We start from the raw sequence: 26,625 nt of genomic DNA on the forward strand, positions 1-26,625 counted from the left end.
GTGTAGGTACTCAACTGCTTTACTACAAAGCCACTGGAGATGCAGTAAAAGATGGGGATGGTGAGAACATACATCCTAAGAGTGGGGAAGGACAAGCAAAAAACAGAAGGCCTATCTGCACTTGTTAGATGACTCTGCTGCATCCCAAAGGTAAGTGAAGACAGAAATAGGATGACAACATGGTGGGCTGTGGATAGCTACACATTGACTCTCATAAAAAACCCAGATCGCTGACAGACACAAGCAGTTTGGTGATACAATCAGACCACTTTGCTGCATCTCCAAGAAAAAGCTTGTGGAAAACAGAGTTAAATGACAAAAATGACAATCTTGTTTAGATCATCTTGACACACAATGTGGAAGCCAGAATGAGAAATAAATCATCACAGAGAAACATCAGACTGCTCTGCAAAAATTGTAACTGGTTCCAAATGCCTGAGTTCTAAGTCATTTGAGATATGTTCCTAAAAATCAGCAGAAGTCCAACTTTGGTTTCAGTGCCACCTATGAAATGAGGGAGGCAGAAAGAAAATCTTGAGGGGAAAAAAGTTTAGAGGCAACAAGTAGAGAGGAAATTACCTCAGAAACCAGTCACCCTTGCAACAAATGCCCCCCCCCCAAAAAAAAACAAAAACAAACACACACCTGCCACTGTGGCAAGCAGAGGGTTTCATACTTTGTGCACTGCATGCTCCTGACTCAGCTGCTCTTCACAACACACTCCTAAACTTTATAATTTCTCCCCATCAGGTAAGAAAAGAAAAAAAGAACAGTGCTGTGAGTCTCCACAATGCCATGCCTCGATGCTAAATTTCTTCCCAAACAGTTAAAAATGTTCCTGCCGCACTACTGGAGAAAAGAGAAGGGTTGTGGAACCAGTCTATGTGCAAAAGCCCCTTTAATCTTGAATGGACTTGCCATATACCTTTTCCCTGAAGTTATGGTATTGTGGGCTCCAGTCTCCAAAGATACTCTCCTTTCCATGAGAGACAGAAATTAAATAAAAATAAAAAACCCTTAATCGCTGCAAACAGAAGAGAAAAAAGCCATACAAGGGGATCCCGCCCCACAGACAGGAGTTAGATGTCTAAGCAGTATTATAAATAGCTTCCCCTGCTGACATGACACCAAAAAAGCTAGGAGTGATAGAGAAGGAACCTCCATGTAGGAAAATGATGTCAGTCATAATAAGCCACAGAGAAACAGGTACCCACAAATGAGAATGTAATGTTTCCATCTACTGATGAGATGTACTGCCAAAATATTTCACAGCCTTGTGGTCCTAACTAATTGTTATGAAGGATTACCTGGTGACCTGTAATGTTTTTCACTATTCTTGATTAAGATACCACAACTATATTTCCCTTATGTTGACCTTGTGATCGTCCATGCTTCTGAAGGCTAAACTTCCATGTCATGAAAGTTTACCTAGAAGTTCCAGATAAAATGCCTACAAAGTTGTACAGACTGGCAAGATCATCACCTGTGTTCAGGTCTCTACAATGATTTGCCACTTGCAGATGTTGGAAATGTTCTTTAAAGCCTTGAATATTCAGGGACAGAGATCCGATAGTTGGATTTTTACTTCAAGCCCAGTTAAGCAGGAAGAAAAGACTGGGTGAGACCCTAACATTTCAGCACAATATAACTGGGGTTTTCAAACAAGCTTTAAAGAAACAGAATCTAACTCCCACTAAATTTCCAGGTTCCTTAGCCTTCTTTGAAAATCTCGTTATACCTTCTTGAAGCAGAGCTCTTTCATTTAAGGGCTACTCAAAGAGTGGGGAAGAACAGATAAAGTCTACCTTTGAAATTCACACTCAGTGGTAGCCCATCATAATCAGCTTTGTCTTTCAGAGCTTGGTAAAACCCACTTAAAATAAATACTGTTTAATTTTTCTTATGTATTTTAATACTTCTGTACAGATAGAAGCTATTACTGGAGACTCAGACCACTTCAAATTTAATTCAATACTTCACTAACTAGTCATTCCCATCAATCAATGAAATGCTGCGACCTCCATAGTAAAATACGACAGCTTAGTTCCAAACCTCAGCAAAACTAGGAAGTAAGGAATATTCTGGATTAGGGCAAAAAAGTAGCAAAGTTACTTCTTCCAATCCGTAGAAAATTGTTTATTTTTTAAATAAAATGATGATGGGTTCGTCTTAAGAATCACTTTGTCCTTATGGAAAATATACAAATGATGGCCCCTTGAGAATGGTCCAAGTCCTAAAACCTTGTTAGCAGAGGAAACTGCCACTAGAAAACCGCTTGAGAACTAGAAATTCGGCCAACACAGGAGAGTAGATGTTCAAGCAATTGTTTTGTTGATTAAATTCAGCCTCCAAGATGTAAACATGCATTACAGGAGAATTAAAATGCATTGCTGCTTTACAATCTAATGCGGTGATGTCAAAAGTTTTAATTCCTACTAATTCAGGACGCCTGCTATGGAAGCAAACTGCTTCTCAGCATATGAGACTTAGCACCAGTCAAGGGTTTATTTGTCACAATTTCTTCCCAATAAGAAAACAAATTTTTGGGGTTCTTAGATTAAAATCAGCTCATTCCACAGTCCACACAAAAAACTAGCATACTGAGGAGTAGAATCAGGATTTTTAGGGATGTCTGATGATCAGTTATTTAAGGAAAGAATCTTCTGTTGTTCTCGCTTCCAAGATGAGCAGCTTGTCCTTCTCAGTCCTTAGAAGCATGCCTAAACATACAACTAGAAAAGAGTGACCATTCTCAGACATGTTCACCATAAACCCATGATCCTATACGAGAACTGAGTCCCGGAATGCCATTTCATTCAGCAAGGACCTGATAAAAACAGAGACATTACAGGGATCAAATTATATTCTTCTCACGGCTGAAGTGGGCTACTGACACCCCCCAGGATCTTTCTAAAAATTACAAAGGAAGTTGCTAATTCTGACATATGATAACACTGCATTGATAATTCTTACTACTATATTGAAGCACAGACATTTTCAGTGACTCTTGTAAGGAAGGCCTCCTTGAGGCCCAGGGCAATTGTGATAACTTTAAGCAACAGAAATATAACGTCAGATTTTATTTTTTCCGTCTAACTCACAATGGGAGAATCTCCTGAGGGACTTGAGATCAAAGATAGCTCTCTTAATCCCATTCTTTGTAGAGCATCGTACTAAACTTCAAGGAAAATGTCTTCATATGTGGACACATTTCTAAAACTTCTCAACAGAATAAAATATTATCTTGAAAATATAGCCAAACTTTTCTTCAGATTTTTATTTTGTTGAGCCAGACCCAGTTGGTCATACCTTTGAAAGCTTAAAAAAAAAAAAAAGTTACACTAATAAAACAGAAAACCACTGCAGAGGCTCTCAGGGCTCAAAGTTCTTTCTTAGGAGACTAACTGATTCGTCTGCTACTGACTTTTCCACTAAAAACTCAATTTGAAGGAATTAAGCATCTGTGACCAGGCATCCATCTTTAGCAGAATGACCAAACCTTTACCACAGACCTGAAGAATCAGAAACTCTGTTAAGTCTTTTTGGCTCATCTTGGTTAGTTCTTCCAAAGTTGGGTGCAATGGGATATAGTTGTCCTGCTTTACCTAGAAAACATTTGCAAGGCAGTTTCCTGATTTTCTCTGGGTAGCTCCCAGGGTGTCTCAGGAAGCATTTTCTATGCATTTAACCTTTTATAGCCAGTCAACTACTCGAGCGGGAAAGACTCTTGGATTTTTTTTTCTATTATTTCTCCATTTATTCCTGCCAGTGTTAGTCACTGACTTCCACCCTTTGAAGTCCCTTTTACAATTCTGGCGAGCAGGGTAGGAGAATAAGGACTAGGTTATGTTTCAATCCTGTTCCTGCTGCTGAAGGACTTTCAAAATCATCTCTTCAGGTGGCAGGAAGCGGAGGCCGAGCTCTGAGAAGTCAGGAAGGAATGTTGGTGTTTCCTTGGTCTGAAATGGCTCTACAGGCATGTGGTCCACCTGTGTGCCAAGACTGAAAGGGAGCTGCTCCCCTGGCTTCCCTTGTGCCCACTAAAGTAAGGGTAGCAGTGATCCCCACAGACCTATTATTAGGGGAGGAGCTGGATGGCCATTTGACACCAAGTTGTCTGTACCAAAGCTGAAAGGACTGAAAGAATTAAACTGACCATCTGCTGAGGCTGAAGCAGTGACAGCAACAGCCATTGCTGTTGCTATTCCCATGGGAGGCTCAGGCATTGTTAGGAGTCTTTTTGTACCACCTTCTTTCTGGAAAGCTGAATAAACTGGAAGTGTCCTCTCCAACCCAGTTCTCTGGGCTGGGGCTCTTGCTTGCTAATGGGGGCTAGGTCCCATATTCAGATAGGTACAAGGAGTCTGGGCCCAAATCTCTATCTCTGGGTGGAGAGTCTGCAAGCTTGCTTGCCATTCAATAGTCTGGTTTTAATGCCTCTCGGTAAAATTTTGAATGCACTGACTGCTTTCTTCTCTCTCTCTCTCTCCTCTCTGCCCTAAACCATGGGAAGACAGAAAAACAGGAGGCTTCAATAGTAGTCATAGCTACCATGCCTTCAACCCCAAGTCTAGAAAACAGCTCAGAAATCCCTGGTTGAAGACAAGAATAACTATTCCCCCTTCTCTCCCCAATTGGTCAAGTGCTCATTATTTGACAGTTCTGCACTGAAAGACTGCTACACCAGCGAGAACCCTGGGTCTGCCCTCTCTGTAAAGAGTGGAGGTAGAGAAATCTGGTGCTTTCCACAGAAGGGTAGTCTGGGCATTAACCTGAGTGCTAATATTTCTCTGCCTTCAAACAACAAGGAAGGTGTGAAACCTCCAAAGCAGGGACCCTCATGGGAGTTGGGGGAAAGGGGATGGAAATCCAGACAGTAGCAGGAAGTGATTAAACAGAAGATAACCATAACCAACAAGGATTTTTTGAGGAACATGTCAAATCCCTTGAGTATACCACTCAAGTTCAGTCTCTCAGCAATGAATGTCAGTACACAGGCTGTAAAAGAGAACACTGCCACTATCCAAGGGTCAGTTTGTAATTAACAAAAGCCAATAAATATTGAGTTCAACAACCACATGCTTAATTTATGTGAAGGATTTTAAAAAGGCCAAGTATCCCTCTTTAGAAAAGATGTTTCAATTAAAATCAGTCAGGTCTATAGTCTGAACTGCTAATGGCAGATTTCTAAAGAAACATTTTATACACATTCGATAACCAAGGTCAAACAGTCTAATAAGCAACTCTCCCCTCCACTTCAACTACAACAGTCATACAAGGTTATCTTGTATTATACTTTGCACAACTGCAGCTTTAAAAAAAAAAAAAAAAAAAAAAAAAATCAGGAACTTAAAGATATTGGCTGCTTGCAGACAGGGAAAAAAACCCCCAAAAACCTGGCGCTTTACTTTAAGTTCAACATACTCCTGCTGATACCGAGCTGAGCGCATTCCCAGAAGAGGCAGCACATTAGCACCTGGCTTTCCCAATGTCTGTATAGAGTAGGCGCTTTAGTGGGGCTTTCTGGCACTTTTATCTAATAGCTGATTCAATCACCTTTAGTTAAAGTGCCCTAAAAGCCCACTGAAATGTCCTATCTAGACAGATACTGTGGAGCCAAATCAAAGTACAGTAACATGCTGCTGCTTCTGGTAAGTGTGTTTTTTCCACGTCTATCAGTGCCCACTAAGCTCAGTGTTTCTGTATGATACTTTGAAACCACATCAGCCTATTTTCTAATAGCAAACACAAACTGACATATTTCTGGCACTTGCATACATTCTTTGCACCTGCGTGGCCAAACTGTGGCACATGTGGCATGGGCAGCCTCTGTGTGGCACACAGCATGGAAGGGAAGGGAGAAGCAGCACAGTGGCAGATAGGGCAGGAAGCATGAAGAAGAGCAGCAAATGGGACAAAGAAGCCCAGGGAAGGAAGCAGAAAGTAGAGCACCAGACTAGGAAAGGACCACTGGGCAGGAAGCAGGGCAGCAGACTGGGCAGGGGAAAGGGATCAGAGCAACACTTGGGGAGGATACAAGGCTAATTTTTGGCACAACAGCAAAAAGGTTACCCCCCCCAAACGGCTTTATATGCTGACTTTTGTTTCCTAAAATTTCCAGATGCAGCACGGACTGGGGGGGGGGGGGGAATGATACACAATTCATAGAAAAAAAATAACTTCCCCAATAAAATCACTGTATGAAATAAGTTAGTTCCATGGTCCAACAGTTTTGATCGTGTTCCAAGGTACTCTTGTGAAATACATATTTCAGTAAGTTGTATATTCCCTGTCAAATTAAAATGAATGGCAGGATTCAACCTCACTACAGAAACAGAGTTTAAGCCATTCAGTTACAGAAACCTGCTAGTTGTGGTCTATTATGTGAAAAATAAACTCCAGTGAAATAAATTTCATGTGTATTCATTAGTACATAAGAACTACTGCTCCTATTGAAAACAACCTCTTAAGTGCTTGTTCTCTGTATTTCCATATTCTACTAGCAAACCTTATTCATCTTCTACAAATACCCATTTGAGGCTCCTTTACCAAACTATAATCTACTACTCTTAGTTAAGTAGACCCAAATTTCATTTCAAACTAACTGGGAGGACAACAAACTTGCATATGCTTTGTGCAAGCATTAACTGCTACAAGGTAGTAGTTCCAGAATATATTACAAAAAAAGGGGAAAAAAGGGAAGAAAAAAAAAAAAAAAAAAAAGGTTGAACAGCATTTTAAAAATCAGAGCAACACTTTCTGGAGTAATAAGAATTAAAGTTATTGACCTGCTAATTGAAATACCTTGTTGCTATCATTAACTTTAAAACTTTTTTGATCTGGCAACAGGAATTAAAACAATAAGCAGCAAACTTCTGCCTTGGCCAAATTCCATTTACCTAGCTAGATGAAGAATTGAGATGGTGGGTAAAACAAGAAATCCACATGGCCAATCCAGCAAGGGGCGAAAAAGCTGTCTCCAACAGGTTGCTGCTGCAATTATAGTACAGCTTGATAACATGAATAGCCTTGTCTTTCAGTTGTGGTAGGTACAAAGTTGCAGCTTTCAATTTGTACAGAAAGGAAGTTCCTTAGGGCAGGTCTGCCACTTTGTTCTGTTTTACAACCCTTAGTACAACGGGATATGCATCTCAGAAGGGTTTGTGGACACTGCCATAATACAAAAAGTTAATTTAACACCAGTTTCTGCCCACCAATCTTGAATGCTTTCTCCAGTCAAGAGAGCTCAGAGAACATGGGAGATAAATCATAGAAACACAGAAAACTGTTGCAAAGGAACTGAAATCTCTAGTTAGAGATCAGCTCAGCTGTGAAGGAATTCTGGCCTCTAAGCACAATAAATAAGGCAGCATAAAAAAAAACAGATTGTACTACCTTGATGTATCCAACATAACATGTCTCCATGCTATTCATCACAAGAACACACTTCATTTCGCTAAGTTCAATAATGTGAGAAATAATTAAAAGTTAAGAACTTAAATCCCCATTTTTACTTTTTAATTCTGCTTCATTTCAGAAACTTTGTGATTGTTTCAACTGGCAGAAGCTTACGATTACTGTTCAACTCTTTCTGAATAGAAAAAGGTAGCAATTATTTTGAAAAGCATGGCTCAGTTCCATAATGGAAAGGAATGCACCTGCTCAACACTAAAACTTCCCCAAGTTCACATTCGCTACGCAAGAAACAATTTCTCTTGCCACAAAGACAGCCGCTTGCATTGCCAAGTCACCAAAAAGCTAAGGCCACTACCATTAAGATAATACAGTTCCCTGTGTAAGCTACCAGGGGGTGTATTAAATGTTGGTGAAATGAAAATTCTCTTTTAAATTAAGTGAAATAGAATCAGGTGTGAAATGTTTCTACTTTCCAGCTATGTCAAAGTTTCATGGTTTTCCTACTCTTTACAAAGAGGTAAATCAAAAGTTAAGGTTACTAGCTCAACATTTCTACTGAATGCAGTGAAGAAATTATCTAAGACACTCCTAGGGCCTGTGCGGCTGTAATAACATAAGCACAGAGCTACAGATTCCTTGCCCCACCAAAAGAAAGGGTTAGGGATTTCATATAAAAAAGTGATTTTGAAAAAGACATTTTCTCTTCCCTTCTACTTTCCTAATGGAAATCTGTCATCTTTTATTTTTTTTAAATCAAGCTGTTCTCTCTTTTAAGCCACACAGTGCCAATATCTAAGAGATCCATCCTGAAAAGAACATTTTGTTTACAGTTCCTGCTCCTTTCTACAAATATATTTTAAATAAAATAAAGTTCGCGTTTCAGAAAAACATCAATCTACCACATGGACACCAAAAGGAAAGCCTTTGTTTTGTTGCATTTCAAATGGCTTCAACAGACAAGCTTCATGTGCACATTTCTACTCGTAAAACCAAGGGCATCTCAGCTCTGAGTTCTGAGAGTCATTAAACTTTTTACCACAAACTGCAATTAAACCTCTGCAGAATATGCACAAACTTTTCAGGTTCTAAACATAAACGCAAGTCTGCACACCGATTTCTCAGCTTTAGCCACTATTAAAATATGGATATGTAAGGAAACAAGATGGCGAGCACCCCAAGAACCACCAATGTTTCAAGTACCTTTAAACAAGAGTGCTTCACACCATTTACTATGGTAAGGCCCTTTTTAAATAAATGTGTGACTCACTGTTTGTTTTCTTCACCAGGAGGTGGAGTCTTGCCATGCCCTTCCATTACAAAATCCTCATGTTCCATCTGCAAAGGCAAGCATTGCAGGTCAGAAATTGGTGGAGCAAAAAGCATGTCACCCTAGTGAGTGGCCTTTTTCCACACACACACACACACACACACACACACACACACACACACACACACACACACACACACACACACACACACACACACACACACCTCTTGATGTAGCCACTGTATTTTAGTGACTGGTCCAGAACAGACCTCGTAGTTTCTAAACATTGATCACCTGATTGCTGTGGTATCATTCTACAACAGTTTCCAGAATGCATGTGTGCATAAAAGAAAAAAGGCTTCCAAGGAAGAAAGAATGGCTTAACAGCTAAGAAACAAAAATAGGCATCAGGAGAGATCTGCATGCTGTACCTGGCTCTGTTGTAGACTTCCTGGGTCACCTTTAGCAAACACTTCATTTCCACTTCAGCTTTTGTAGGTGTAAAATGGGAATTAAAACAAAAAACTTACCCATCTCACAACATCTTCAACATCTTTGAGGATATATTTACATTTGTAAAGGGCTTCAGGATCCATGTATGGAAGGTGTAAAAGCACAGAGCATACTTTGTGAAAATTGCTGTATGGAAAAGGCTCACTTGCTCCACACACGCACATCACCTCATAGCATAGTTATCAGAAGAAAAAAAAGGCCTGAAGTCTGCTTCAAACAAACACTGTTCCACTGATAGAATAAGGATGGCATTTCCTCTCATGATAGAAAAATCAATGGAAACTAGGAAGTTTCTTATTTATCTTATTCTTCTGCACAATTCCAGTATAATTTTAAGTAATTTCTTTGGCTAAAATGTCAGAGACTAAAACCACTCCTAGTAATTAGCAACGGACTCATCATTCTTGACCTTCCTCAGCTAGAATTTCCTGCACAGGTAGCAAAAGTATTCCCCTTATGTGAATGCTCCACACATGCACTTAATATTTTCCATCTAAACCAAACAAGAGAGGAAAGAAGAGAACACATACAAGTACGCAGCATTAGTATCCCTGTAAACACCAAGTGAAATAAGCAAGCGAGCCACACTGCAATGCTTCACACAACTTGTAGATACCAGAACCAGATACAGAGCATCTGAATTAATTTTGCAAACAACCATGACTTTAACCAAGGCATCTCTATATCCTTGTCTAGAAATTAAAATGTATCGCTAGTCACATTTAGCATCTTCTAACACCTAGCATTAAATGTGTGAGGTTAGACAGGATGAAGGTACACCATCAGACCTGTTTCAGAAGTCCTGTGACAGAAGATAAAGAAAGCATCTGGGAGGAAAGGGATGTCATTAAGAATGTATTTATACAGTGTCTTTTATACAGTAGAAATTCATTCCTGCTGAAGTAAGCAGAAAGGAAAAAAATATAGCAGGTAAAAATGTAACAGGGAAATTAAGGATAAAAAAATCTGAAGAACAAATAGACAAGGACCTAAAATAAACAACTAGAAATCTTTTAACAGCATCAGAGGCAGGGAGCCTGAGAGGGGATTAGTAGGTCCACTGAACTATTAAGTAGTAAAGCAAACATTAAGATAAGGACACTGTATAAATTTTCAGGGTATAGCTTTTAAACTAGAAATGTTGAAGAGATACCCTTTCTAGAGCTATTTTGCTTCAGATGATAAATATGAGATAAGCTGATAAACTAAGCAGCAATACAGCATCAGGCTCAAAAGGGCTGTATGCCTGAAACCCCCTACAAGAACTTAAGAATGAAGGTCAGAATACAAAACGAAGACTGAAGCATTTAAGGTTGGTACTGTTTGTAACAAAGATTTTCACAAGAGGCTATTAGGGAAATTAAATGTCATGGAAAGAGAAAATACAAGTCATGGATGTGAAACTGGTCACATGACAAAATAGAGTAAAAGTAAATTATACATTTTCATCATAAGAGAAGGTTAACAGTATAATACCTCCAGAATCTGTACAAGGGCAAGGAATTTTAATGTAAACAGAAAATCAGTAATAAAAAAAATGGGGAACGATGAGACAGCAAGATTTGATGATGACATTTTATTGAAATCTAGTCTACAGAAACTCTGAGGCACTTTGGAGGGCCCCAACCAAAGAGGCAAGCAGGCACCCTGGTAGACTTAATTTTATTGACAAATATAAAAGAGGAAGAGGATGAGCATATTCCTTCAGAAAGCTCAATTAATTTCAGGTTCCTGCAGAAAGCTCAATAAATTTCAGGTCAGTTTGCTGCAAAACCAAAATGCAAGATAAACTAGCTTCATGGGAAATAACTTGGAAGGTAATTCTGAGATTATTACACAAATCAATGGCATGTCCTCTTCTGGAATACTGAGTTTGGTTGTGGTAACTCCAACTCAAAAAAACAAAAACAAACCACAACAATAAGTCACAGGGGACCATTACTACCACCACACCACCACCACCACTACTATGCTTAGAAAAAGGGGAAAGTGTCTATATGAAGTGAGAAGGAAAACACTGGGACTGTACTGTCAAGCCAGGCAAGGCATGTGATGGAGATAACACCCTAATACGAGGAAAGAGAACATTCCATTATAATGAAAAAACAATTTAAAAACAAACTATATCAAACACTATGTAAAGAATAACTTGTGGAACTCAACATCACAAGCAGTCCCCGTGTCTAAAATGTTAGCATTTATTAATTATTTAGGTGGATAAATGAGAACATTTGTATTACTGTTATGGAGGATTAAAAAATAGAATATGAACTCTTGTGTTTCAGGACATAAGTAAACTTCTGACAAGGTTTAGAAAGAACTCTGTAGACTTAATTCCACAGGCCTGATCTAGTATACATTTTTTTTATATTCTTCCATTTCCAGAATCTCAGCTCCACATTCCTTAACTTGTGACTATTGTTTCAAAAAGCCAAAGGGTTATGAACATTTAAGTGGTATGTATTTAACTGTAAGTGTTAAATCTACACAAAACTGCTGTTAAAAAGGTACAATGTGAGATTCTACTTTTAATATGTTCCAACAATTCCAGATCAAGTTTACTCATTTTGGAAACAAATGTATGCTTCCTTCAGATTACCCTTACATGTGAAAATTAAAATCTATTTATGGCTGACTGATGCATCATTGTTGATCATTTTGCAATCATTATCCTCTCAGCTACATATGCCTTCAAATGTGGTTTGTCAAGGAGTAACTAAGCTCATAATTTAAACACAAGATTGTGCACTGAAAGCTTTGTGGTTGGAGCTTTGAACATGCACAGAAATAGAAGAGATACCAGTTCATGTTCTTACAGTTCAGTTGTTTCTTCATGGCTGACAGGTAGTAAAACATGTTAACAAAATCTGTTCATTTTAACAATGCTTTCCCCTTTGTTTTAGCAAGTACTTTGAATGCTGACCTGTGAAACCCATATATACTACTTTGGTTTTGCTGGAATCCCAAATCATTCTGCCAGTAGATTTAAAAAAAAAATAATCCATCAACTGTGCACAAATGGGGAGAATAGTTCAACCATACTTTCTAAAATTAAATTAGTTACTCTTGCTGCAGAGTGAACATGAAACCGTAATTCATATCCTAACACCGAAAGGTTAAATCTAATAGAGAATGAATGGGGTGAGGGAGAAAGGTATGCAGAAGGGTGGCAATGGCTGAAGACAAGCTTCTAGCATCTTTCTCCATTTCTCCACTGAGACCACCACCCACACTTCCTCAGGTTTTCCCACTTGCTCTCTCTCCCTTTACTCCCCAAACAGCATCTTAAATTTTTCTTTATTATGTAGCAGCAATGCTTCAAAACAAGAGCTCACAACCAATCCTTTTAAAGAACCTGGAGTCCAGCTTCCTTGCTGAGCTTCAGTGACATGTAATCAGTAGCTGCAAAACATCCACAGTTCAACTGCACACAGAGATGCATTCAAAATCTTTTATCTCTTTTGCTGGTATAAGAAAGAGAAACTGTCCTGAAATTCATGAAAGTCAGATTCCATCCTCATACACATTCTCTCTCAATGCCAAATTAAAAAAAAAAGACCCATTACTATTGTCGATGGGGGAAAAGGTGACTAGTGAATCTGAGACCAGATTATGATAAGGAAGAGAATAAGATTGAAGAACGTGAATATGTTGTTGACAGAGAAAAAGAACAGTACCTCGCTGAGGAAGGAGGAGAAGCAGGAATGGCACAGGGCTTGTCTCTTGAGTGGGCTTCAGAGGAAGGCACTGATTCAAAGGGGAAGAATTTGAGGGGCTACATTTGATACCTGCTCCTACTATCAATGTGTCAGTGCAAGCCTGACAATGGTAGCAGCTAGAAGAGGAGACTGATCCAGGACTTTAGGTAGCAGCAACAAGATAATCTACAATTTTTAGGAAAAAATTGTTGCAACAATCCTCAATTCAACAAGTATTCTACTTGTTTCAGTGCTATTTTCAAGAAATAATGGAGGAAAGACCATCCAGCCATGTCAGAGTTAAAGCCTTGTAGTTTAATAGTAGCTCAAAACACACATGAGCAGACAGCTTGGTATTTAATGCATCAGTAGACCTCAATGAAGAACAGACAAGCTCAACATTATATAATAAAAATCTAGTAATTAAACTGCTTCTGATGTTTTATGTTTGTTCATTTGTTTTATTGTAGCTCAAAGAACCTCCAACTTTATAATCCTGAGCCTGGACACACAACACATACCACCATTGTAACTTCCATTGGTTTGTGCACCAGTGCAAATTATGTTGGGATCTGGAGCAGGGAGATGAGCACAGCCCATCCCATGGTAGAAGGGCTGCACCTGGCCCACTACATGGCAGGCATGAAGCAAACAGGTACGTTACCTACACCAGTGTAAGATACACTAGTGTAGTTTTACCCCTGATTCTTTTAGGGATAATTTACATCGGACTGAGCAGTTACCCCTGTGCAGGGGTTTACATCATCCATCTGCTTTCTGTTTACAAAACCATAAAGGTCAATTATATGCAACTACAACAACAGCACTGAACCTACAGCCCACAGGCCAGACCTGGTCTCTTATATGACTGGGTCCAGCTCATGGCATGAAGGGACCAGGAGCAAGCAGCTCAGCCTGGTGCATCTCTTCCCTGCTCTGCACCACACATTACCTTCACAGCCCTCCCTACCCCTACCTGCCCTACAGCAGGGTCTACTTATTCTCTGCCCTCTTTCTGGGGTGGCACTGCTTACTGGAGGGGGGGGTAAGCCCACTGCCTCCCCAACCCTCCCCTCATGGCAGCTCTGAAGGTAAAGTCTCTTTCTCTCTCTACCTTCCTTCCCTAACGTTAATGGAGCTCTACCAGTGCAAAAGCCAGTGGGAAAGTTTAACAAACTCCTCAAATGGCTATGCAATATCGTAAGGGACAAAACAATACCTGTATGTTATCTCTACCTAGTCTAACCAGGGGTATTGGGTAAATCTACAGTGGGGGCCTTGACTACACTACAACTTATCCATACCCTTGCACCTCTTGCTAGCCTGCCACTGGTGCAGCACCCTCCAGAAGTAAAAGTTAGGAGTGCACCAATAAAGAGTTTTTGGGTCGATATCAATGGCTGATTATTAAGGAGCCATACTGGCTGATACCAATCCAATTACCAACATGCAGCCCAGCAGCTTGGAGGGCAGCATCTGGCTGGTAAGTCTGTTGGGAGAAGGAGCAGGGAAGGGGCATGGGGCTTCAAAGATTGAGGCCCCCCACAATGAAGGGGGTGGGGTTGGGGCAGGGGTAGGCACTGCCCAGTTGGGGCAGGGTGCAGGATGGGGCCGCAAGAAGCTTAGACCGGGGGGAGGGAGGGGGGGGGGCGGCAGCGGGCGGTGGCGGGCGGGCAGCAGCAGCTCTCACTGCTGTGCGTGTCCCTGAGGGATGCCTGGTGGGTACATGTCCACCAAATCTGTGCACAGGGTGAGGGCAGGCTGCCTGCTGTGGGCTGGGGCCTGGGGCAGCACCAGGCTCTTCCTGGTAGGGGGGGGTGAGCCAAGGCTAAGCTTGGGGAGGGGTTTGCAGGGTCACCCCCCATAGCCCCCCTCCCAGCACCGCCATCATGTGCCCCAGGCGCAGCCCCAGCCCAACCCCCAGGAAGAGCTCGGTGCCACCCCTGAAACCAGCCCACAGCAGGCAGCCTGCCCTTGCTCTATGCACAGATCCAGGGGGCACATGTCCCCCATACCCCCCCAGGGTGTGCACAACAGTGGAAGCCAACCCCCCACCAAACCCCTGGACAATCCTGTGCCCCGTTGCGGCTGGGCAGCGCCTGCCCCAGCCCCACTTCCTCCTTCACTGTGGGGGTCTCGATCTGCCGCCCTACAGACTTACCAGCTGGATGCTGCTCTCCAAGATGCAGGGCTGCATTCCTGGCTACGTGCATACTGTGGCTGCACCCATGCACGTGGCATTTATCGGCGACATCGTGCTGGCCACATCAGCCAAAAAAAAGCTGATTGCTTGTAATGTGATTTTCCTTTTATCAGTGCCGATATGATATGGACTGATGTATTGGTGCACCTCTAGTAAAAATTTCAGAATACTAGTTTAAACAAGTCCAGATATTTTTATCTCTATCACCTGTCTATGAGACCTGATAAAGAACATCTTGCATTCAAAAGCTTGCCTAACTTTATCCGAACTACACAGTGCAATAAAATATATCACCTATGAAATCCTTGCCTCTCACCTAGCTGTGGCACATCAAAAGAGGAAATGTTTCCTAAAATATCTCACTGGGTTGCATTTACATTATAAAATGTAACATTAGTAAGCACATTATAATGATAAGGAGAAACAGTGCTGCTATACAATTGCCAAGTCACAAGTGTAAACAAAGTCCATATATCGGGACAATTATTTGGGCCCGCAGGCTACATATGGAGTTTTGCAGAGTTGTCGCAGGCTGGGGCAGCACCCCGCTGCCCCATGCAACATCTCACCAAAACTCCCTATGCAGGAGGGGGCCGTGGGGGTAGGGAGTGCCATTCAGGAGTGGGATGGGCAGGCAAGGCTGGGATCATTGGGCGGGGTTGCAATCTGCTGCTGACACACCCGTCATGGGCACCAGTTCAGCAGGCAGGGGTGTGTAGGCAGCGGATCATGGCTCTTTCCTGGCCCCATGCTGTCACCACCCCAAGATCCTGGCCCCCTGTGGCTCCTGGCCAGCCTCCATGAAGACCCTGGGATTTTGGCACAGTGGCAGTGTGGGGCCAGGGCCAAGACATGATGCGCCTAGCACACATCCCTGCCCACAGAACTAGGGCTCTTCCCCAGCCCCTATCCTGTGCTGTCACTGCCCTGAGATACCGGGTCTCCATGGAGACCAGCTGGGAACTCCACAGTCAGGTGGATGTGCTGGGGCCACGGAGGGTGAGGAGCTGCTTCTGGGGCCGGGATCTTGGGGTGGTGATAGCGTGGGCCCAGAGCTGGGACAGAGCTGCAATCTGCTCCCTTCATGCTCCTGCCTGTGGAACCCATGCCCATTGCACAGGTACGCAAGAAGCAGATCACAGCTCTGCCCTGCACCCAGCCCTGGCCCAGTGCCATCACCACCTCAAGATCCCGGGGTCTCCTTGGTCCTGCCCACCCATCTTGCTCCTGGATACTGATCCCCACCAGCCTGTGGCCCTGTCCCAGCTGCCTAGCCAAGCACCCTTCCTGTGTGGGTCCCACTCCCAGTGGTGGGTGTGGGGTGGGTGGACTGAGGTGCCCAGGCAGCAGGCTAGGTCTGACAGTGGCAGCCAGAAGGAGCCTCTGCCATTAGGGCTTCTGGGAAATGGAGTCCAGCTGGTGTACTGCCGTAGTATTGCTATGCACCCAGGAACACACCATGGCCCACACTGCCCCCTGAGCACGGGCAGGGCAGGACTGAGGGACCCATCATGAGCCGAGCAAAATCCTCAACAGGCCAGATCTGGTCTGCAGGCCGTATTTTGCCCACCCCCATCATATACGAACTAGAAAATTATGACAACTTACAAAGAAAAGCTTTTCAAGACATAAGAAAACCCCCCTCCTATACCAGTGCTTTGTTGTTGTTTTATGGAAGTCATGCAAAATGGATACTAATTTTCCAGGGTGGGTTTTAAAAAAAGTAGTCAGATGAAATGCATTTTGTTTTTAAATCATCCCATTTGAAAAACTACATGTTGGGTTATGACAATAATATATTAAGTTCCAAAGTTACTATTGCTTGAATTAAAATAAAAAACCCATTTAAATCAGTACCTATTTGCTGTATGAGTTTTTTTAGAAGTCAAACTGCTGAACTGGCAGGCGCCACCACTAAAGTACTTGACGCCACAGTTGACTGAAGTGTTAAACCAGCTCTTGATAGCAACAGTCTTTTCTGCTTGTGCAGAAAAAAAAATTAGTTTCAGTTTACTCAAACAGCTCACTTCTGTGACTGGTACAAATTAAAGCAGCTGACTAGGAGTTGAAAGTCAGAAAGTTTTTCCTCCTCTTTGAATCCAGGAATAAAAAGCAGGTCTGAGAATAAAGTCCATGGAGTTCTAAAACCTTGCAGGATACAGGAACCAGAAACAAATTAATTCAGTTCACTAGCTAGGGTAAACACACAGCAACTATGTATCAGCAGCTTATATATTTTTTCATCTTTTTAAAAATGTATGTAGATATCTTTATCTTCCCAGTTAGCAAAGAGTAATCCCAAATTATATGGCTATTGAGATTCAACCATTCTTTCTGTAGGAAAACAACAAAATATGAATGCAGAAATCTTCTTAAAAAGAAAAATTAAATCTATGCTCCCCGCTTTAAGTCATAATTATAAATAACTATTTAAATGACTCCCCCTGACATCTATCATAGACAAGAGCAGAGTCCTTGTCTTATCAAAATAGCATAACCGAGATATGTATATGGTGAGGTCTCCATGATTTTTGCGGCACTGTATTGTGTCATGCAAATTCTAAGCTTGCATCTCTACAGATTTCTGTCTTTTCCACTGCAAGAATATGAAGTACTAACTCGCTTTTACCCAGCTTAATCTCCTTCGCTGAAAGTTGACATCAGTACCTACGATAATCAATTTATTGTTAAGACATCTCTTCACTTTTCTCTTAAATCAGAAAGGAAGTACAAAAATCTGTGTTAATGTAATCTTAATTAAAATTCATGTACTATAACTGTAGGAAGTGCAAATGGTAAGAGGTTCTTAGAGTGCCTTCAGCATACCCACAGTGCATACATTTATTTTTAGTTAGCATTTTATAGGCTAGTAATGTGTAAAATATGCATTTGTTACTACAAAAGCATTAATATTTGTTTTTCTGACTCAGTTCAACATTACATGTATGACTATGAACAAACAGCACAGAAGTGCATGCATGTATTTAAATACATGCATGATCATATGCAGTAGCATGATAGATTGTCTAGAGAAGCTCAATGAATTCTTAAGAACATGAAAATCTACCATGTTATTTCAAAATGATTAGAATTAGAATATGCAATTTAAAGGCATTACTAAGTTTGCGCTAAATATGTGAACAAGACAGCCACAATGGTTAGATTAAGGACTAGAAGTTTAAATTCTATTGTCAACTAGAATTAAAATAACTGAGGTCATAAACTGCACCCCTGTTCACTTATTTAAAACTGGAACAGATAGGTTAGCACTCCAAAAAGGCAGATAAATACTAAGAGGCTTAATGTTAAGTACTCTAAGACCCCTAAGAAAGTGACATAGTTTATTTACAATAACACTTAGGAAGATGAAACATGCTTGGTGCCCCACATATGCTACCCATTATAGGGACAGAAAGCCAGCCCCTGCCCCAGAAAGTACAGTATAACGTTTAAGTGCAAAGTAATACAATCTGAAAGGTTTTCCAAAAGCCAGTATAAAGGAAAGGTTCATTACTGTTGATAACAATAGTGACAACAAATAAACTGGTCTTGACACCTGGGAATAAATATTTAAAACCTTCAGTTTCAAAAAGTTCCTTCAGCTAGCATTATATCATTCATTAGGGACCACATCACCACATACCACTACCAAATCTCCACCACCCCCACTATTACTACACACCACAACAGAGCCATCAGCATCCCAGGATCTTACAGCTGCACCTCCAGAAATGTGATATACCTCATCCAATGCACCAAATGCCCTGATGGAAGATATGTAGGAGAGACCAGACAACATCTGCGCACCAGAATGAACGCACACCGGAAATCCATCAAAGACAGAAACACTCAATTACCGGTGGGGGCACATTTCTCACAGGAAGGCCACTCTCTCTCCAATCTCTCAGTCCTGATCCTCAAGGGAAACTTACACAACACTTCCCAGAGACCAGCCTATGAGCTCCATTTCATCAACCTGCTGGATACTAGAGATCAGGGACTAAACATAGACATTGGATTTTTGATACATTACAATCTGCCTGGCAACTGACTCCCCAGCCCAGCCCAGCCCAGCCCCTGGCTTGGTTACTTTTCATTCCATCCAGGAAGAGCACACACCAACTGCTGCAGCTTCCTTAGCCTGACGAAGGGTTTTTGAACCCGAAAGCTTGCTTAATAACTATTCTCCAACCATTTGGGTTGGTCTAATAAAAGATATCAAATTCACCCAAGGAACCTTGTCTGCCTTAATATTCTGTAAGCATACAGAACATTTCCTTAAAGGCATATATTTACATAGAAATAATGTTAGAATAAAAATAGCATCCACAGGACCCAAATGAGATGTAAGTGATGGCCTCAATTTCAGAGGAGTGAAATTTTGACTAGCCTTAAGTTTTCATAAATGATATTCATACCCCTCAGAATGGCTGCAATTTTCAGGCATTTCTGCTTGGCATCTCAAAAATAACACACAACTACTGGCCACTTTTCAAAAAAATGCTTTCTGTCACCACAAGTTAAGTAGGTCCCTAATAACAGTGGACAGTTTACTGGTCATCACTAAAGGACTGGAGGCACTCTTCAATAAACTATCCTATTCCACGTTTATACAAATTCTGATTCGATTATTTTAATTTCTCTTTAACCGAAAAGTTCACCCGAGTCCAGGAGGCCGTGGTCTGTGTCTGTGGTGGACCAATTAGGGTGGATGCCAGCAATATACCGGCTTTGGTATACTGGTGGGGGCACTTGTACTGCTGTGACTGCAGTTGCCATCAATACACCAAAGCCGTCTTTAAAGTAGAGAGCTCAGCTACTGCTAGCTATGTAGCCACAGCAGCACAAACTTATTGTGGGCTGAAAGGCTAGGTAAGTTAGGTAAACAGAGAAGCAGTTAGCAGACAAGAGAGCTCCATGCTGCCACAGCTACAGTGCTAGCAGGGGCCAAATAAGCTTTAAACCTTAAAGCCAGCTTGGGAGCTTAGGTGTATCTAGACAAGATGCAGTCACTCCAGTGTCAGCACATGCAACATTAGGCATCTAAATGTGTTGTGGGCACTAAATACCCAAATCTGCCTTTAACTAAAATTACCAGCTGGACTTTTAGAGCCACCACATCTTCCACCCCAAGAAAACAGACATGTTAGAGTGTAAAAACTCACAAGATTAAAATTTCCCATTTTATAGGTATCTATTAAAGACATTCACTCCAAAAATCACAACTCGCCTTACAATTCTTGAATTTCTACAGGAATAATGTGGATCAAATATATCTCACATTAGATAAGAAAGACAGGTCATTGCAGATGCACAAACCATACGCCATCTTCATTACCTTGTGATAAAACTTTGCAGTCCCAAATCACATTGCTATGGCCAATGCCATTTCATGTTTAACCACTGAAATGGCTTTCTGGCAGATTCTTACTGCTCATTCAGAACATAAAAGTGTATTTCCTCACTAATCTGAAGAATTATGATCAAATTAGATCTCTGTAAACTGTTTTTATGGTTATTTAAAAACTGCAGATTAAAAATTGGCTACATTTTTTAAATCTCTTACTACACAATGTTGGGCTATAATCAAAACCACCTACTTGATTTTCTTCCTATGCATACCAGTATTTCAACATTACCAAATATTTAGGGATCCCAAAGTTCCAGAGTCGTTTGAGAAGACAGTTCTATTCCAACTGCGATCCCCAAAATGCAGTTCTCACATCGTAAATCTAATTCAGCTAATTTTCCCCTCCTTCAATCTGACCTAATAGTTTATCACCACTCAGCAGAAGGTCTAATAAGATCACATATCTATTATCCACTCTTCTCCTATATTGACCATCTCTCTGCTCTTTTCATGTAAAGTAACTCCTGAACATCATTCTGAGCACACTGGCAGGGTGCAAAAGCGGCACTTAGCAGTCCTTTCATTATCAAGTGCAAACACTGTTTGGGAGGGCAGGGCAGTCACAGCTCCATTGTTCATCAAAGCTCATAATAGTTGCTTAAAAATGCACCCCGTAGGTGGTGTTATATACGTACAAAACCAGTAAAAACATCTTTCTAAAATTAAATATGGGCAAAACTATAATACAAAAGGGGTCAGAGAGAAGTGTGGCTCAATAATAGTTCCAGTGAGAAATGTTAAAAAAAGGAAGCAGGCCATGCAAGCTCCACATCATAGAGCTCACCTTTACAAAAGCAGCACTGTCTGTTAATTTATTCCAGGGGCATGCAAAATACAGCTTGCAGGCTGGATCTGGCCCGCAGTGGGCCTTCGTCTGGCCTGCAGCAGGTCCCTCAGTCCTGCCTGGCCCAGGCACTGTCCAGCCGTGGAGAGTCCTCCTGCCCCCCGTGCACACAGCAGGGCTGGGCGGCTCTGCAGCTGGACTGCCTTTCTAGGCTGCTGCTGGCCCCAGCCCTGTGGTACTGTCAAGGACCCGCATGCACAGCCCCCACCCCACGTGCCCCGCATCCACTCCAGGCTCACCCACCCAGGATCAACAGCAGCAGCATGGGACAGAAGCTGCTGCTCAGCACGGGGTAAAAACAGCTCCTCCCCTTTGGCACTGCCAGGTAGGTGGGTATGGGGTTTGTGAGGGGCTGTAAGGGTGTGTGTATATATGTGGCAGGTGTGCGGAGAGGGAAGGTGTTTGGGGGTGTATGTGCATGTGTGTGGTGGGATGTGCAAGTAGCAGTGCACAGGGCTCCTCCCAGAGGTATATGGGGGGGGGGGGGAAGGGTACAGGTAGGTACAGTATTTGTGGGATGTGTGATTGTGCTTATGTGTGGGGGAGGGTGTGGTTGTGGGTATGGTGGGGCATGCATGGGTGACCCTGCACATGCCCCTCACCCTGCAACAGCCCGGAGCCCGTGTGCCTTGATGGTGTCTCCCTGCCACTGCCAACAGCGCACAGCCCCAGCACACCCCATGCCCACTCCAGGCTCACCCCCATCAGAGTGGATCTACTGGAACCCAGCCCACTCTGCATCACCCAACTGTGGCACATTCTGTGTGCATGGCACATTCTGCACACAAGCGATTCCTGGTCTAGCCTCCTGGAGCCTGCACTAGGCTGTCCTGAGTCTACGCCGTGTCACCACCACTTCTGGGCTGCCTGGTGGGGTAGCGGTAGCAGGGCAGAGGAGACACATGGCAGCTTAGCGTGCTGTGGGCTCCGAAAGGCTACACCAGGAAGTGCTGGCAGCGCTTGTGGCAAGATGGAGAGGCTGAGTTTCCCCCAGTGCTGAACAGCAGCATCTGTCTCACACTGCTACCACTGAGCCTGGGCAGGTGAGCCCAGAGCAGGCGGTCACATAGGGTTGGGGCTTTGCGTGCAGTTCCCTGCTGGTACCAATGGGCTGGGGACAGCACTGGCACACCTGGAAGGAGCTGCCACCACCTGGGCTGCCTAGGAAGGCAATCTAGCTGCAGAGCTGGCCCAGCCTCGCTGCATGCCCAAGGGGTGGCAGAATGTGCCACAGGTGGGTGGTGCAGGGTGGGCCAGGTCCGGGCTGTGCCTGGGTTCCAGCAGATCCGCTACAATGGGAGTGAGCCTGGAGTGGGTGTGCAGTGCACTGGGGCTGTGTGCTGTTGGCAGTGGCAGGGAGGCACCACCTGTCACTGAACATCATTCCGTTCATTCTGAACATCGCAACAGCCTGGGCACACAGGCTCCAGGCTGTTGCGGGGTGGGGGGCATGTGCAGGGGGCACTCATGCACACCCCAGCATGCCTGCAAACCCCAAAACCACACCCTCCCTCACACACAAGCACAATCACACATCCCACAAATACCACACCTATGCACTCACACCTGCATGCCTCTGGAAGGAGCCCCACACACTGCTAACTCACATACCTCACCACACATGCACCCACACCTCCCTCCTACACACCCTGAGCCACCTTCCCCCTCCACACACTCCACAGCCCCCCACAAACCCCATATCCACCCACACATCCCCACAAATACAGCCCCCACAAACCCCTCATCCCCACCCACCCACATCCACACACCTGCCACATCTATACACACACCTACAGCCCCCACAAACCCCACACCCACCCATCTTCAAGAAGAGGTTAGATAAGCATCTAGCTGGGGTCATCTAGACCCAGCACTTTTTCCTGCTAATGCAGGGGGTCGGACTCGATGATCTATTGAGGTCCCTTCCGACCCTAACATCTATGAATCTATGAATCTCTACCCCCACTTCCCTCCATATACCCCACAATATACAAGAGTAAGACTTCATTTTGACCTATTATGCAATCACTTCTATATACACAAAACACACACAAATAAAGACAAAAATATTTTTAAAAACAACATTAAAATGTTATTGTCAATTTTTTATTTTTAGTATACAATTTGGTTTTTTTCCTGGTCCCAAGATGGCAAACCTCCTCCCCAAAAGGAGTACGTCTGGAGGAAAGGGTGGGGGCGGAGATTTTGGTGGCAAAGGTCAGGGGTTGGGAGTGGGACATCTATCAAGGGGTAGGACTATCCTTGCAGCCCTGGACAACTTACCAAAACTCGTTAAGTGGCCCTCCACCTGAAATAATTGTCTGCCCCGATCTAAAGGCTAACTACATCTCTTCACAAGTCTTAGGTGGTTCAAGAAAGAGCACATATAGGTAAATAATCCCACTAATCTTGAATACAAATTCCAGTTTAAAAGCAAAGCACTGTACAAGGCAGGTGTTACAAAGGATTCCAGTTCTCTGGTTTTCCTACCTGATGCTATGGATCAAAGGCAAGCAAATCTTCATCGTGAGACTGAGAAATGAACAGAAAGCTACAAGCTCAAACTGCGAGTTCATCCAAGTTATTAGCATTAAAACTGAGAACACAAAATAGTGACTGCTTAGATACCAGTGGGAGGATTCTCTGACAAGTGCTTTTAGAAATCTTGAAGTGACTGGGCATGAAAAATATTTTTCAGTTGTCTTTTGGAGGACAACCCAAAATATCTCTCAGGTGCATGCTGAGGAAAAGAAAGTGACAAAACATAGTTCAATAACTGTGATAGAAGAGGATACAAATTAAGCTATTTACTTCAAAACTGAGTTCACTTCTGTTTTATGTCATGTTTTCCTTGTAGACTGCTGCTAATTAGAATTGATTGAACCCTCATGAACACATTGGGGGGGCGGGGGGGGGGGGGAGTTGTCTTTTGGGTTTTTTTGTTCTTTGTTGGTTTTTTAAAAGGAGACACTCATGCCACTTAAATCAAAAAAGGAAGACCAAGTTGTTGGAATACTCCTTCAGCCGGCATCAGAAAGTATGACCTCAGATGGCAAACAACTCAAGAAGTTGTAGGATCCCAAATGGTCTTGGGTCACATAGGAATCACTAAGGATAAACGCTGCTTTGTCCTATTTCTCACAAATCTCAGTAGAAGTAGTGATTGGAATAAATATATAAACCAGCTTGACCACAGAATCAGAAAAGCATTTGCTACAAAACCCTGATTGCAATCATCTCTGAAGCAAAACACTGACATTTCTTGTTCATGTACATCACAAACAGATGAATGACAGAAAGTTTGAATCAAAGCCATGGAACGTCAATTTGTGATTCTCAAAGAAGCATCTGACAAAAACAGGTAGTGCATATTGAATACTCTGCAATCAAGTCATTGAGAGAGCAAAAAGAACAGAAAAAAGTACAAAATCCAGAGGCTTAACTCTTCTGTGTACAACCAAGACTAGCTCCCCTTCACGTACGTAGCATACCGTCTTCATATTGTCCAACATTCACATGGACTGATTTTGAATAAATGATAGGGAATGCTTACACGCCTTGTGCACTGCTTTTGGTTCTAGAATGTTAATGTGCAATAGCAGCTTTTGTCTCGTATCACACATCTGTCTACAGGGGCTCCCCAGCTTCCTAGCAGAAGAGAAGACTCCCTAGTAGGAAAAATGGAGAGGCAATTCAAGAGCTGCACAAACATTCTAAGGAATTTATATGAGCACTTCAAAATCCTGTGCCCAGGTTAGGTTATCCACATGCAAGCTTTCAGACACTTAACAGCAATTTGTTATGCAATATGTAGATTAGGGGCGGGAAATTATTTCAGGTGGAGGGCCACTTACCAAATTTTGGCAAGCTGTTGAGGGCCACATGGGTAGCCGCCCCCGACAGGTGCCCCACCTCCTGGTCGCCATTTTGGGACCAAAAGTCCTGCTCCCTAACCTTTGCCACCAGAAGCCCCTCCCCCTGCTCCTAGAAATATTCCTTACAGCATGGGGTTTTGCCATCTCAGAACCAGAAAAATACCAAATTTTATTCTAAAAAGTGAACATCTACAACATTAATTTGATTTAAAAAAGTATTTTTGTCCTGATTTACATGCATTTGTGTAGAGTACCTATAGGTGATTGCACAATAGCTTAAAATGAAGTCTTACTCCTGTATACTCCTTGTTCTCCTCTAGGTACTTCATAATGGATTCCTTGAGGACCTGCTCCATGATCTCTCTAGAGATCAAGGGGAGGTTGACTGGTCTGTAGTTCCCCAGATCCTCCTCCTTTCCTTTCTTAAAGATGGGAACAATATTTGCCCTTTTCCAATCACCCAGGACCTCACCTGACCTCCACAAGTTTGTAAAGAGGATAGCCCAGGGCTCCACAATTACCTCAGCCAACTCCTTCAGTAACCTAGGGCACACCCCGTCTGGCCCTGCAGACTTGAAAACATCTAACTCCTTTCAGTAATCCCTAACCCATTCTTCCATTACTCCAGGCTGTTGATCTCCTTCCCCATCTTTGCTGCCAACTGCACTCAGCATCTGGAAGCTGCCTCTATTTGAGATGACTGAAATAAGCAAGACATTAAGCACTTCAGCCTTCCCTGCCTCATCCATAACTAGACTGCCTTCTGCATTCCATAAGGTACCTATAGTTTCTTTAGTCTTTCTTTAGTCTCTTGACATACTCATTAAATCTTTTTTTATGGCTTTTTATGCCCCTTGCCAGCTACATGTCAAATCATGCCTTGGTCTTCCTAATTTTTCCCTGGTTTTCCATGCATTTAAGAGTTGGCACTGACAGATTCCATAAGAAAGAGAAAGTATGGAGAAATGAAGTTAGTCCAATGGAGTGCTTGGTGTACAGGTCTTGGGGATCCCAAAAAAAGGGCATTTGGTAGATGACAGAGGATTCAATGACAATATCAGAGGCACAGTAGTACTCTTTTGGATCCCCACATTTTTGCAGAAGTTCTAAGAACATTAATCCCAGAAAGGAGGAGGAATTATGTTGCGTTTGCTATCAGTATTTTACCGAGACTCCTGCTCATTTCAAGCATATGTAGCCTAACAAGGGATGTGTGAACCCAGAGTATGTTAACCGGGAGGGTGTCATTCATCTTGCACGAAGGAACCTTGAAATTCCTTTAAATAATAAGTCCTCCACCACTGCCTACACTTCCTTTAAAATGCCTAAACGTTGAAGCCATGAAGAAGCTCTCGTAACTTTAGTGGTTCTCAGATTGTGAGGCTGCATCCACAGCATC

The 26,625-nt window shown here is 42.6% G+C and overlaps 1 protein-coding gene across 9 annotated transcripts in view; it reads right to left on the reverse strand.

The window, feature by feature from the left end:
- Positions 1-26,625, reverse strand: part of TNRC6B (trinucleotide repeat containing adaptor 6B) — a 194,374-nt gene that overhangs the window by 114,712 nt on the left and 53,037 nt on the right. For 8 of the 9 annotated variants that reach the window (XM_059726382.1, XM_059726376.1, XM_059726381.1 and 5 more), the window contains one exon: positions 8,684-8,751. The exons of the other annotated variant lie outside the window; for it this stretch is intronic. In XM_059726382.1, coding sequence (XP_059582365.1) covers positions 8,684-8,751 — 68 coding nt within the window. The remainder of the gene's footprint in view (positions 1-8,683; positions 8,752-26,625) is intronic. 9 annotated transcript variants of the gene reach the window in all.

The sequence above is a fragment of the Alligator mississippiensis genome, chromosome 4 (assembly GCF_030867095.1).
Source record: "Alligator mississippiensis isolate rAllMis1 chromosome 4, rAllMis1, whole genome shotgun sequence".
NCBI lineage: Eukaryota > Metazoa > Chordata > Crocodylia > Alligatoridae > Alligator > Alligator mississippiensis.